The following is a 14,999-nucleotide window of genomic DNA, read 5'->3' on the forward strand; positions in this document are numbered from 1 at the left end:
TTTGCACAGGTGATTTGATCAGTTTCACTGCCTTAGTAATTACCACAGCTGTTTCATCTGAGGGGAAATCCTGAAAACATGACCTGTTGGGGGTCCATGAGGACTGGGGTTGAGAAACACTGCGGTAAGGGGTTAGAGTTAAGGTTAGATTTGGGTAGGGGTTAATTATTCTCTTTTTCTGTTATAGTCAGTGTAATAATAGTAAAATACACAGAAAATGTTAAATCATAAATAATAAATACAATAAATACTATCTAATAATAACCCCCTAACTGTAAAAATAAATAAATTAGTAAAATACACACCTTAACGCAAAATAAATTATTCTTAATAATTTATTATATTTTCTTGGGGTTAGGGGGTAATTCATTTACATATTCATTTATTTATGATTTTTGTGTGTTTTATTTATTTTACATTCATTCATATATTACTATTTTTTTTTCTTTGGATCAGAAAAATGCGCACATCGCTTTTTTCCTTTCTATGGGAATAAAATGTGCTAATCTGCCCAATTTGAGCTACAAAAACGCTCCGGAACTTGTTTGGCTTCAGACAGCTTGTAGAGATGTGAGCTATCTCCATGAGAATAATTGATTTTTGCTCCTCAAGCATTTTTGAGCGTCAAGTTACAAAACGCTCAGGTGTGAATGGGGCCTTTACTGGTCCAGGAGTTAGGATTTAAACTGACTTAAATTTCATATCCATCATTTTGATCTATACAAAATAGTTTACAGACGGACACATAATCTTAGGCAATATGAATGGTATTCAGCGTTATGCAGGAGATCACACAATCCATAATTTCCTTGGCTTTCCTCGAAGATACTGTCAGAGTGTGGATCCCAAAGGAAGAGAAGACTCCAATACTTCATAAATGGAGATGGGGATTTTGGGTTGAGATGGGCGCTGTCTTTAGCAAGGCACGGAGTATTATTTCTATCTTCATGTCAGTCCTCCTCTTTGACTATTATAAATATATAACAAACCCCAGCGCACAGGAAAAAACCTCTAAGGGTATAATAAGGGTATAGATTGCTGCTGCGCACATAAACCAATTCGTAGAAGAAATATAAATAAACAGCGCAAATCAAAACCCCCTCAATGAATAACATAAATCAATTACCATACAGTGTAAACATCAATATAAATATTAAATGATAGTGTCCCCAAAATTGAATTAATATTAATTATTTAAATCATATTAAAGTCCAAAAAAATATAAAAATTATAATAAATTAAGTCCTTTCTCCCACATAAATAGTGTAAAAAAAAGTTTAAAAAAAATTGTGCTTCCACCAGTGAGAAACCAACATCAACTGCATTCACCAGATGATGTTGTGTAATGCACCTTTTAGGATTTTTTGGGATCCTAAACCCCCAATATAGCCTCCAGAACTCCTTTCCACCATATAGAATTAGGATTCTCCTTCCACTTGCTCCTGCCTTCTCCTTTCACCAAACTTCACAGCTACTGTGTACAACAATACTCCATATAACCCCGGAGTACAGAGAGCGGCCTCCACCGTATCAGTTACATTTAATATCCACACAACCAGAGCCTCCACCGTATCAGTTACATTCAATATCCACACAACCAGAGCCACCACAACGAGGCTTGTACCACAAAGCGGTGGAAAGGAGTCCTGGAGGCTATAATGGGGGTTTAGGATCCCAAAAAATCCTAAAAAGGCGCATTACTCACAATCTGGTGAGTGCGGTTGATGTTGGTTTCTCACTGGTGGATGGTGGAAGCACAATTTTTTTTGAAAATTTTTTTTTACACTTTATGTGGGAGAAAGGACTTAATTTATTTAATAGAATTTTTATATATATTTTTTAGACACTTTAATATGATTTAAATTTTTATTAATTTTTGGGGACATTGTATCATTTAATATTTATATTGATGTTTACACTGTATGGTAATTGATGTTACTTGAGTATGTTGTTCATTGAGTGAGGGGGTTTTGATTTGCACTGTTTATTTATATCTCTTTATGACTATTGTTGGTGCTGAATGAGTATCCTAGTAGGTCCTCAGTGGAACTGTACGTAGTCTGATAGACATCTCCCTGACCATAGTTATCAAGGAGACGCTTGTCTTTCTGTGGCCAGTCGAAGTGTAACAAAAGATTAATGAAGCCACCCACTTCTGCTAGTACCCTTTATAAAACATTATACACCAGTGTAATGGTTAGAGGTTTTGCTGTCTGCATACATACAATAATAGATATTCTATGTCCTATTCCTCTTTTTTGCTGCAGCATCTTTTTGCACTAGCCGTGGACGAGGACCCTGAGGTTCGTAAGAATGTGTGTCGGGCACTTGTTATGTTGTTGGAGGTGCGGATAGACCGTCTGCTTCCTCACATGCACAGCATCATCCAGGTAAGAAAGAGCCCCTTTATACCTCTTCATTTTGTGTGGCAGCAGCAGTGGACAGTGTGAACTTTTCTTTCTTTTTTTTTTTTTTCTTTTTCTCCAGTATATGCTGCAAAGGACGCAGGACAGTGATGAGAATGTAGCCCTGGAAGCCTGTGAATTCTGGCTGACACTGGCTGACCAGCCCATCTGCAAGGATGCCCTGTCCAATCACCTCTTACAGTGAGTTCTCTAGTATTTGTTGTGCCCATAAATACAGAAAATGTTGTCCTACAGACCCTGCATGAATCGAAGTGTGCTTACATTTATTTGAAATTGTGTGCTTAACTAGAGCTTAAAGGCAAATTCTACCTTTTGGACCATGTTTCATGGTTTACACCCATATTTAGGATGTAATATATGAAACATGGACACACACTACATCCCCAAACTAATCCCCACCCCTTTCCCCACTTCACCTTATCCTAATAATGGGAGCGTCTTCTAGGGGCTTTCTTTCAATTTGTTTTTAGTTTGGCACCTACTTAGAGCTCTGCCCCGCATCATCAAGGTCTCTGAATTGAAATGAATACAATTCCTATCTGCCATTGCTGCAGAGGGACTGTCCAACCGCAGTTCCTTTATTTTTATCTATTTTTAGTTACGCAGCGCTGTGTGTGTGTGTGTGTGTGTGTGTGTGTGTGTGTGTGTGTGTGTGTGTGTGTGTGTGTACATTCACATCAGTCCCTAACCCTCAAGGGGTGTAAAATCTAAGGTCCCTTACTCACATTCATACATATACTAGGGACAATTTAGACAGGATCCAATTAACCTACCTGCATGTCTGTGGAGCGTGGGAGGAAACCGGAGCACCCGGAGGAAACCCACGCAGGCATAGGGGGAACATGCAAACTCCAGGCAGGTGGTGCCGTGGTTGGGATTCGAACCAACAACCCGAGTACTGCCAGGCGGAGTGCTAACCACTAAGCCACCTTTAGCCCCATAATAGAAGGTCCGTGCGGACCTAGGGCTTGGTTTAAACACTGCCTGTGCGTTGCACTGATGGTGGATGCAATGCTCTGCAACCTTCAGTCCAAAAAATAGTGGTAAATGCACATTAATTAGAAGATCGAAGTTGCAACATTTACTTTTTTTTTTTTTTTTTTAAAGTAATTCTGCAAATCTTGTGATTCACACATACTGCCATGAAAATGGGTCTATTTATTTTTTCTATCTTTGCAACTTCCCCCTACCACCTGTCTCCCCCTTTTAGACAGTAACAAAGCACTGTACCCAGTGAGCAGGCAGAGCTGAAATAAAAAAAAAAAAAACCCTTGCTTTGTGGCAAAGGTACTTAAATCGCATAGTTAAAAATAACCAGCAGGATAGAAACTTCAGTTTATTTGGCTGGCTGGTCCAGTGCCATGTAAAGTAAAATGAGATGTTTTCTTATCTTGTAGGCTGATTCCTATTCTGGTCAATGGAATGAAATACAACGAGATTGATATTATTCTCCTGAAGGTGAGGATTTTGTGTAACTTTCCCTTCATAGGAACCTGGCAAAAGGCTCAAGAATTGCTTTCTGGGTTGAGCATTGTTTTTGTTCATACCTGAGATAAATAATGAAAATTGGAGCCACTTTCTGTACCTTCTGATTTATTCTCACTGGCGTGCAGTCCCAAAATAATTTCTACCCTGAAAACAGAAGTTGACAGCTGTCGGAGGTAGATCGAGACGACTAGGAGAGGCAGACATGCTACAGTTCTGTTGTGTGAAGGATAGCATTCCTCATACCTTGCAGTTCCCTAGAATTTCTTGCTCAATTCACATCCCTGCAGGAGGTTGATATTGCTCTGAGCATATGCGTTACATTACCTGATTTCTTGGAGACGTTTTGTTTCCTGAAGACATTCAGAGTGTTTCATGGACTAAGACAGGAGATTTGAACTGGCAGAGAAACCATTGACTGCCTTGTTAGGGTGGGGAATGACACCAGAAAAACAGTTGTAATTTAAAATATATTACATTTACTTGAATTGAGTGAAAAAGAGAAGATGTCTCTGAATAGTACTTAAGAGACCCTGTCACCAGACTACTTCATCAAAAATCTTTGCATAAGATTATATGCCTTTAACCTATTCATTTTTATACATGTTTTTTGCCCATATAGCCTCCCTTGTGTAGACGTCCAAAAGGCTTGAGACTACTGCTGGGTGTCACCATTTTAGATGTGATGTTGGCAGTCTCATCTGTTACTCTATAGCCCCGGTACCAAATTGCGGGTCGCATATGGCCTGCCAGCTGTTGGGCAGCAGTCAGATTGTAGGAGGGTGGAATGCTCCTGGCACCATAAGAGGAGTTGTCTCTGCTCACAGTACAACTAAAGTCCCGGCCTGGAGAGTGGTGTGGGTGCATAGGATGGGTAAGTGATCACTGTAACAAACTAGCTCATCCGAGCTGGAAGCGGAGTTCTTCTTTTTCTTGTTTTCTGTTATTTGAGGTATTCCTCGATCATTCCTCACATCCCCCCTTTCCAGTCCTGAGAGGCAAACGTTATCTCCTGACAGATGGTGTAGGTCAACGGGGGTAAGACATCCCTGGTGGTGCCAGTGGTCTGGGAAAACTGTCACCTTTCTCACCTACATCTGATAAGGCAGCATTTCTCAGAGGGCTGGGAAGCATTGACCCAAAATGGCGTAAGCCCACACATTATCAAACTGACCAGAGTAATTGCACATTCCTCAGGTCAACCGTATGTTTCATGTCATGTATTATGAAGCTGTAGTTAATACAGAGTTTCCCACTGACCACTCCCAAAACGTGTAGTCAAAGCCCCCCCCCCCCCTTTGAGAGGGACTTTTAAGAAGAGACAAGTGAGTTAGAGCTTGACACACACAGAGATCTCCCAGCAACATCGTAACAAGAGGAGATCAAGAAATCGCCCTGCTCTACAACTTGGATCTGCAAACCCAGGCATATGGGCAAGTAACTTAACCCTGTAATCTTCTTCCTAATTATCTCTTTGCTGTGTCTTTATACACATATATATATATTTTTGTGACATCTCTTTGTAAATATTGTATCGCACCTGTTTAACACTTTCAGAAAGAAAGATTTATTACTAAAAGGGTCAAACTGTTTCTAAGCGCTTATTTGCAATTCACGAATCCCTGCCTTTGAAGAGACGCTACTGTTTGGTATATCTCTGTATAACAGGTCCGCGGGCCGTGCTATATAGATCAATATTTCAATCATTATAGTATATATTTGATAATGGGAGTTTCCCAGTCTCCGACAAAAGTCGTGGTGGCAGTAGAGGGTTAGTTGCGTAATTAACCCGACCCAGTAACAAGCGCATTTAGGCTGCAGGCACCGATTGTAGTCAATTAGCTGGGCAATCGCTGTGCTGGGTGCAGCTGAGTGTGGCCTTGTTACGCGCGTCACACCGCGGTTTTAGATCTTCCGGTCCTTCGGTCACAAGTTTGGTGAGAAGGTCTGGGGTCTGACGCCGTGGGCGTGACGTATTACTGTTAGTCGCGGTCGTGCGATTGTCGCATGTTGGTTGCGGCGATCGTGGATCCGTGACAATCACCAGTGAGGGCGGGGTTAACACTTTCATTGGTAAAGGGTTAACTTTTACTGCTTTTGACTATCATTGGCGGGTGTTAACACATTCACCTCCATGACCACCGGTACAGGGACAGTTAACAAATTCACTGCCATAACTATCAATACAAGCTCTGACGACCAATGTGTTAATAGTACTGACAACAATGTTAGGGGTTATTTTACTCCAACTTCAATGTGCATTGCAATACACTGCAAAGGTGCAAAAATGTGCTGCTATTGTGCAGCCCTCTGGAAGAGTTGGGAGCCACACTTGATTTTTTAATATACTCACCTTCTCTTTAAGTAACTATAGCATAACTCTGAGTCACAGCACAGCTAATTAGAGTACTTTGTTTCCTTGCTTTGAGCAGGGAGATGTTGAGGAAGATGAAACCATTCCAGACAGTGAGCAAGACATCAAGCCTCGCTTCCACAAGTCACGCACTGTGACACTGCAGCATGAGGAAGAGAGGGCAGAAGGAGAGGAAGATGCAGACGATGAAGATGATGACGATGATACGTTATCTGACTGGAATTTGAGTATGTACTGTTGTTAAAATTCCAAACAAATGTCTTCCTGAAGTGATGCAGAATGCTTGTCCTGAGTTAATGCTAAGGGACCTTCTGTATCCATACTGGCTGATCAGACAGTCTTGTGTGCTAAATCATGAATGCATATTTGTTTACCTTACAATTAATCATGGCTTACTTCTTTTCTTTAGGGAAATGTTCTGCTGCAGCTCTGGATGTCCTGGCCAATGTATTTCGAGAGGAATTGCTTCCTCACCTTCTACCCCTTCTGAAGAACCTCCTCTTCCATCCAGAATGGGTCATAAAGGAATCCGGCATACTTGTTCTTGGCGCCATCGCTGAAGGTCGGTTTTATATAATGTGTGGTCAATACTGGGCAGGGGCGGACTGAAAACTCATGGGGCCCCCGGGCAATAGGGGATCATGGGGCCCGTGTCCTTGCCCAAACTCAAAAAAGCCTATAAAAAAGGTACCAGGGGCATCTCATGGGGCCCCCTACTGACCCCGGGCCCTCGGGCAGTGCCCGAGTTTCCAAATGGTCAGTCCGCCCCTGGTACTGGGCTTCTGACTTTACTTGCTTTCAGGAAACTGATTGAGCTGCTTGTTCACCTTTTTGTGTTTTTGTGTAATTTTTTTTTTTTGTTTTTTTTTACTGTCCGTACCACAAAAGTGTGCTCATGGGTATTGGCTATCTGCCTGGTTCTTTCCATGACAGCATGTGATATGTTGGGTTTTAAATCCATTTGGTCTGTTACTGGCAGATGGTAAACGGGTGTGTTGGCTGTACATAAATATGGCAGATATTCTTTATATCTTTCAACACCATCATGGAGAAAATCACTTCAAGCCATGCTGTACTCCACACCTGTGTTCAATAGACAAATTCACCAGAGATGAAAGACCTTGCTAGATTATTCAGGTCAAAATGCATTTATGATGATCTTCCCTTCCACTTATCTGTTCATTCCACTGTTACTTCAAGTTATCCAAAATGTATAATACATTTAAAATGTTTCAAATCAAGAGAATGCTGATACACTCACATTCTTTAGAGCGATCGCCTTACTTTTTAGTAGTTTCTATAAGCATGTATATCAGTCTCCTGCCACTGAGAAAAATAACCACCTTCAGGTGCGTCTCGTTCGCTCTGAAGTGAGATCTCATGGTTCCAGCATTTTGCTCAGTAGACAGGCATTATAATGTTTGCATGCTTTTATTGATATATTGTATTTACGTTTTACGCATTTTGCATTGTTAGGTTAAATCACATTAATTTTTTTTTGTCCCATACAGGTTGTATGCAGGGAATGGTTCCCTACCTACCAGAGCTCATCCCTCACCTCATCCAGTGCCTCTCTGATAAGAAAGCTTTGGTACGCTCAATAGCTTGCTGGACTCTGAGTCGCTATGCCCACTGGGTAGTCAGCCAGCCCCCCGACCTCTACCTGAAGCCCCTCATGACTGAGCTGCTTAAACGCATCCTGGACAGCAACAAACGGGTGCAGGAAGCTGCATGCAGGTATTGTCAGTCGGAACTGACTTTAGATTATTCAGTATACAATAGCTCTCATCTTTCCTTGTTTTGTTGAACGCATTGATTTGTGGGGAAAAAGAAGTTAAAATGGTAATAAATCAACAACCAAAATATTTTATTGCATTTGACCAGTTTTGCATTAGGCTCCTTTTTTCAGGCGGACCTGATCGGATGGTCCATATATTCCTATGGACTTGTCTGTTTACACCTGTCTATCTCCAAACCAATGTGCTCCGGTAAAAGATTAAACAAGGAAGGTGATCTGATCCCCTCTGTCTAGGTGGATTGGGTCGAAGGGCAGTCTGGTGTAAATGGGCAGCCGGTTTGTGTACACCCAACTGCCCATAGAGCAGAGTCCTGTGCTCTGTATAAACAGAGTGGACGTAAACCTGTCATCAACTTGCTCTTCTCAGCAGGGGATCAGTGGACAGATCCCCTGTTCAGCAAAGCGGATTCCGCCCCATGTGAAGGGGGTCTTAGTTATTCTCTTTAGCCTTTTTTGCCTTTTAATTACACCTGTTTATCTGACCAGTACTTCTGTTATTTTTCAACTTCTTTAACAGACTATCCTGTCCAACAAGAGTGTCAAAGGGTTGAGAAAAACAATTTACCACTGACAGGGGTACTTAAAATAGTCAGAAGGGAAAAAATATTGTAACTGTTTTGAAAAGTATTTATCAGGAGTTCAGCCTTAATTTACGTTCATGTAAATCTACTGGTACATCTAACACTACTCTCTCCCAAGACTGACAATTTTGCTGTTCAAGGGTGTCTTCGTTGTACCTCCGTCCTGAGTGGAGACACTCTAATATAGTTACTGGTAGAATCACTAGATGAAAATAAAGAGGGGGGAAAGCTAATGCAGCCACCACATTAAGAATTGGTAACCTTTAAGAATTGTGGAAGGATGAATATGTTGCACATGTTTTGTGCATTGAGGAGTTATTGGCAGCTTATTTGTTTTAACTTGGTTGTCACCAATTTTCAGGAATAAGTCCTGTACTTTATTTAATGACTCTCAACAAGGCCCAGAGCCCTGTGCATTATGTTTTACTATATATGTGCGTAGGAGTGCAATTAAGAATGAATTGCTGCAAACAACTTGCATTTATTTTCCCAAGGGTTTGTATAACAATTTTTTGCACATTAAGCTTTAAAACAAGCCCTCACTGACCTTTTGCAGATACTGTGGTGCAATTCTGTCCTAAAAGTAGCACTAAACTTGAATATCTGCAGTCTGCACTCTCTGCCCTTTTTCTTCTGTAACTGCTCCGTTTTACATTAGTGATTAGAAAGCTGAGTAACCGCTGGGAGTGGATCGCTCGGCCTATTTGAGGAGATGATTCAGGAAATCACTGCTGCTTTCTTCTCTCAACAGCGCATTTGCCACTCTGGAGGAAGAGGCGTGCACAGAACTTGTACCATATTTAAGCTTCATCTTGGACACACTGGTTTTTGCTTTTGGAAAGTATCAACATAAGAACCTCCTAATCTTATATGATGCCATTGGGACACTAGCGGATTCTGTTGGACACCATTTAAATCAGCCGGTGAGCTTTTTTTTAATTTTTTTTTTTTTTTTTTTTTTTTTTTTTTTTATTCTTCTGTAATGGGGCAGTTGATGGAGTGTCCTGGTAAATGACATTTGGAGCCAAACCTTAGCAGGATGTGTCTCTGGAGGTGATGCAGATAAAGCAATTGAAGTTGTCTGATGATGCCTCAGTATTCATACTGTCTGATCCAGAGATATAGATCTGTTTCATGTCATGTAAATGTTTTTAGTTTTCTAAAGCCCAACAGGTTCACCTTAATAATGGCCATACCTTTTGATTTATACCTTCTTTGGTGTCCTCTGGTTGCTCTGTTTGGCTGCAGGAAGTTAAAAAGCCTTGTGTATAAACTTGAAGTGGAGTTTACACCAGACCAAGGACACAATCCATTCTCCACAAACCAGAGCAGCCAATTTCAGTACCAGTGGTGGTGTATTGGAGGAAGCCACACAAACCCATACGTAAATTTACCAGATTGACCAAATGAAAGATCTTCAGAGGTCATGTGGACAATGAATAATACTTGTGTTCACCCAAGCCAATCATTGGATTGTTTTTAATGTTTATAATTTTTTGTTCGAAACATTTACTTTGTGTGCTCAGCAGTTAGACACCCCAAACCCACTGGTTCATTCCTTTCTCCTATTTATTTTCATTTCTATTCTGAACCAAGACTAGTATTTCATATGTTTACAACTATGATTTGTCTTCTATTACAGGAGTACATCCAAAAGCTGATGCCCCCTCTAATCCAGAAATGGAATGAGTTGAAAGATGAAGATAAGGACCTCTTCCCACTTCTAGAGGTGAAAGTTTTTTTAATTTATATTGATGACAATGGGTGGTTGCTGGCTCGAGCTTTTACTGGGGATTGATGTGAAACCAGAAGTCTGAATTCCTCATGTTGGGAGTTTGTATTCATACTATCTGACCTCAAAGTTGTAGTTTGCTTAATTCTTCTTTGAAATATCTGTGGTTGTCTTTTTGTGAAATAATATATATATATATATATTTTAAATTCTAGTGCTTGTCCTCCATTGCTACGGCACTGCAGAGTGGGTTCCTACCATACTGTGAGCCTGTGTATCAGAGATGTGTTACTCTGGTGCAGAAGACGCTGGCCCAAGCCATGGTGAGTGTTCTTAAAGCTGATTTTCATAAGTTTTCAACTCTGTGCCCTACGTATCTAATGGGTGTTGTCTCCTGTGTCTCTGACAGATGTACAGTCAGCACCCGGATCAATATGAAGCTCCCGATAAGGATTTCATGATAGTAGCCTTGGACCTCCTTAGTGGGCTGGCAGAGGGGCTTGGTGGCCACGTTGAGCAGTTAGTGGCAAGAAGCAACATCATGACTCTTCTGTTCCAATGCATGCAGGTAAGAATGGTCTCCTTTTGGCTTTGAAAGGTGAGGTGCTATTTTAAAAAAAAAAAAAATCCTTTTTGTGTTTTGAGGGACACGGTCTTCAAGCTCTGGGATATTCTGCCACCAACAGGAGGATTGGACACTGGCAAACAGACTGTATGGTAGCCCAGGGTGTAATTCTTCCTACTTACCACCAAGCCTTAGTTTACTAGTGACCTAGAGTGATTGATGACTTTTCTCAGCTCTGCTGTTTTTATGGCTTATGGTTTGTTTGTTTTTTTCTTTTAATCTCCCTATAGCTATGGGAAGTCTTTTCAAATTTTTTTCAGCTATCCTGCACAGTTGTCCTTTAGTCAAAAACCAGTGTTTCTCAACCGGGTGGTGCTGCGAGGAGTCCTCGGGTGCTGCGGCAACAGCCTGAGCTGAGTGATCCTTTGCTAGTTCTGGTTCTACAGGAGGTGGGAGAGCTCTATTGAGGTTCTGTGTATAGAGAAGGCAGAGAGCTAAGCCTGTACCTTCCCCCGCTCTTTGCTCCTCTCTGTACTCTTGCTGGCAAAACTGAAAGCTGAGCTGGCTGTCCGACTGCATCCTATAAAGCGATGTCCTTGATTGAGAAGGACTTGCTGGCAAGAGTACAGAAAGAAGAACTGAGAAGGGGTTGGGGACCTCTGCTCTAACTCTTGCGTGTACAGGCGTTAACCGTGTTTATTTTCTTCCTGTAGCCAAGGAGTTAACAGAGGATCGATCATTCCAAATGTACAGAAAGGAGAGAGAGCAGCTTGGGGGGGGGGGGGGGGGAGTCGTGTTAGGTGGGGGGTTGTCCTACGAGGTGGGATTTTTGAGTGGTTGTGCTGGGAGGGTGATTTGGGTGGGGGGTTGTGCTATGGGGAATTGGTGAGGTTTTGCTGGGAATGGTGATTTTGGGGGGGGGGGGAGGGTACTAGGAGGAGGGTTTTTGGGAGGGTTGTGCTAAGACTGGGGATTTGGGAAGATTTGTGCTAGGAGGGGGGGTTGGAGGGTTATTTGTACTTAGAGGAGGGACTTGTAGGGGGGTTTACAACCTACAGACCACTGAACTCTGCCTCGCAGAGTACATTTTAGGGCTTGTTCACAGATGATGCCTTTTTGCAGCCGCGCGTGGGTGCCGTTAATTCTTAATGACACCCCATGCATTTAGCAAATGTGTGTACGTTTGTGCCTGCTAAAATGCATGGTACTGTAGTACGATGTGTTTTGGTGTTGCCCAATTTTAAAAATCATGCCTGTGCCCATTTGCATGTTTTACACATGTAGAGCTGCTCTTTAAAAAAAAAAAAAATGTAACGTGTGGGAACACGCAAAAAAGCAAGTGCACTCAGATGCTCCTCTTGTTGTGAACGAGCCCTCTGGCTAGCAAGATTCATCCACCACAATCGTCTATGGAGATGTCTACTGGCCCTGGGGTTGAGACCAATGACAATGTTGGGATCCTAAGTCTGGCTTGGTGGTTTCAATCTAGGGTTCAGCCTCTGCTTGATGGAGTCCTATTTGTTGAGTTTCTAAAGGTAACCAGTACAGGACGGATCATCATACCTTTAGTGGATATCTGCATGCCCAGGGAGGAATATCAGGTGCTTTAAAGGGGGAGCCTCAGAGGACGAGGATCACCTGTATTAACCGTGTAGCATCCTGTCTGACGACCCGCCATCCCTTAGAGGGAAGACCTTCTAGTTCCTGACCCTTACCTATCTGATGACATCTGGATTAATAACATAAGGCGCATTTTACATGCACGTCCGGTGAGTGCGCATTACCTTCACTACTATTGCACTGATACCGGGTCCAGAGCTACTAGAGCACAAGAGTCCCTTTTATCCTATTTATTGATTATATACCGGAACTTTTTATCACTTCTTTGTATGGGATATCTATTGATTTTATTGATCTATTTATTGATAATATTGTGATTATTTTAGCGCTGCACCTCTTTTATTAGGTTACAGAAGTGGCAGTCTCACGTTCCATCCATTTCAGGGAAAGGGCCGAATCTGCAGCTTACAGTGATGCCTATAGGCTGCTGAAGTTAAAGTGTCTTATAGCCCTCTTTCCAGGCACGGTGTGAACTGATTAAATGGCCTCCCTTTTAGTCTAGGTTCACACCTAAGCATTTTCTGTTTTGCAGAGCAGCACAGCAGTCCATTTAACATGATTTCCTATGGGAGAGGTTCACATCTCCGCGTTTTTCACCCAGTGCGTTTTTTTGGAAAGGGTCAGGGACTTTTTTAAACGCAAAATGTTGCATTTTTGGTTCTATAGACTTCAGTGGAGACGCTGCATGTAGTGCATTCTACCCAGCAACAAGTTTGGGGGAAACCCCCCCCCCCCCTCGCAAAAAGCACAGCAAGAATGCATCAAACACAAACTGCATAGTTGTAAACCTAGCCTAACTGTTTGCTGTGTTGCTCAGCCCTTTTCCTTTTGGATCTCCTGAAAGTTAAAGGTAGTTATGTTTGATACCATGACAAGATGGACCCTCAATGGACTGGAGCGAAAACAGGATGATTGTTATAAACGTAGAATCTTTTTCTACTACTTTTCTAATAGGGCATAGGTCCTATTTCTGGGTTTATATGGTCTTGGGAACTAATTTGTTACTAAATGGAGACCTGCTGGTGGTAGGATTTGTCATGCCCTCGGCTGCCCTGACGTTTGTCTGGCAGTGTCCAATCATGCTATATGTGGCAGTATAACCCTAAGGTTTGGCTTCCTGTGTTCCTAAATGGACTCCCAAGAAAAAGAAAAAAAAGATTCTACAGGGAATTTAAGAGGTTTTGTGGTTTTTGTTGTTTTTCCCTCCCTGATACGCAAAAAGAAAAAAAAATGCCCAAACCCCCCCTCCCCCTGCTCCAAAAAAATAAAAAAAACAACCAAACACACACACTCACTTTTCATTTGTTTTATTTTCCCTTTTCAGGACATAATGCCAGAAGTTCGACAGAGTTCCTTTGCCCTCCTGGGTGATCTAACTAAAGCTTGTTTCCTCCATGTAAAACCTTGCATATGTAAGTATCCTTTCAAGGTGAATGCTATGCTTTGTTGTTTTTTTTTTTTTTTTAATTTTCTTTCTTATGGTCAGGAATAAAAGTAAAACATAAAAATGCTGTGTTGTGCATCATTCTATACAACCAGCAGATGAAGCTAATTTTTACATATCCCACTTCAGGTTTCAGATGTATTTAATGAAGCCTATTTACAAACTTCAGTGATCAGCCAACCCATAGTACTTTTATACATGTCTGTAAAAATAAGTAAAATGGATCTAAATCAGTTATAGCCTTCCTTTAATCGAGACCATAGGTTTGTTGCTTTGGCTTGTTAAGCAAACACATTGAGGGAAATATGGGGCTGCCATTGACTTTAAATATGCTAGTTCTCTGGCTGTTGGATAATCCAATGATTTTCTTTGAGCCAAATGAACTAGCACAAATTTATGAAGATTAGGTGTTCTGAGGACAGCGACTCAGGAGGTAATGAAGACAGACAATTATAATTTTCAGGGGAAGATAAGCATCTGCTCCCTTTTTTTAAGTTTTTTTTTAAGTTTTTTTTTTTTTTTTTTTATCCGGTAAAGACAATGGTTAGTAACTGATATCTAACGTTTTAGATTAGAAGTGGAATTAAAAAAACCTTTACACACCTGTTTTCGAGGTTGTGATGAGTCAGGTACATTATTATTATTATTATACAGTATTTATAAAGCGCTGATAGTTCGCTCAGCGCTGTACATTACAAAGGAGAACAGAACATGTGACAGAACAATACCAATACAATGCAAAACATGAGGGGATTGAGGGCCCTGCTCTTTCGAGCTTACAATCTAGGAGACATATCTCCATATGGTGGACCTCTCCCTTGGTGAAATCCTTTTCGGCTAAAATCCACTCAATCCTTTCCCATCTATTTGATATAGTCATGCAGCCTGACTCAGAATGACTTGCTAAATATTGAACCTCCAGAGATGACCAGGATTCAATTCCTCCTCCTCCTTCACATCACAACTGCTACGAA

General features: G+C 41.4%; 1 protein-coding gene across 1 annotated transcript in view; it reads left to right on the forward strand.

Moving 5' to 3' along the window:
• Positions 1–14,999, forward strand: part of TNPO2 (transportin 2) — a 67,853-nt gene that overhangs the window by 36,541 nt on the left and 16,313 nt on the right. The window contains exons 8-18 of the mRNA XM_089660956.1: positions 2,268–2,390; positions 2,488–2,606; positions 3,824–3,884; positions 6,344–6,512; positions 6,695–6,847; positions 7,797–8,022; positions 9,416–9,587; positions 10,307–10,393; positions 10,612–10,719; positions 10,806–10,964; positions 13,906–13,993. Coding sequence (XP_089517082.1) covers positions 2,268–2,390; positions 2,488–2,606; positions 3,824–3,884; positions 6,344–6,512; positions 6,695–6,847; positions 7,797–8,022; positions 9,416–9,587; positions 10,307–10,393; positions 10,612–10,719; positions 10,806–10,964; positions 13,906–13,993 — 1,465 coding nt within the window. The remainder of the gene's footprint in view (positions 1–2,267; positions 2,391–2,487; positions 2,607–3,823; positions 3,885–6,343; positions 6,513–6,694; positions 6,848–7,796; positions 8,023–9,415; positions 9,588–10,306; positions 10,394–10,611; positions 10,720–10,805; positions 10,965–13,905; positions 13,994–14,999) is intronic.

The sequence above is a fragment of the Staurois parvus genome, unplaced genomic scaffold, assembly GCF_062004578.1.
Source record: "Staurois parvus isolate SC_StPar_1 unplaced genomic scaffold, SC_StPar_1.0 ptg001296l, whole genome shotgun sequence".
Classification (NCBI taxonomy): Eukaryota; Metazoa; Chordata; class Amphibia; order Anura; family Ranidae; genus Staurois; species Staurois parvus.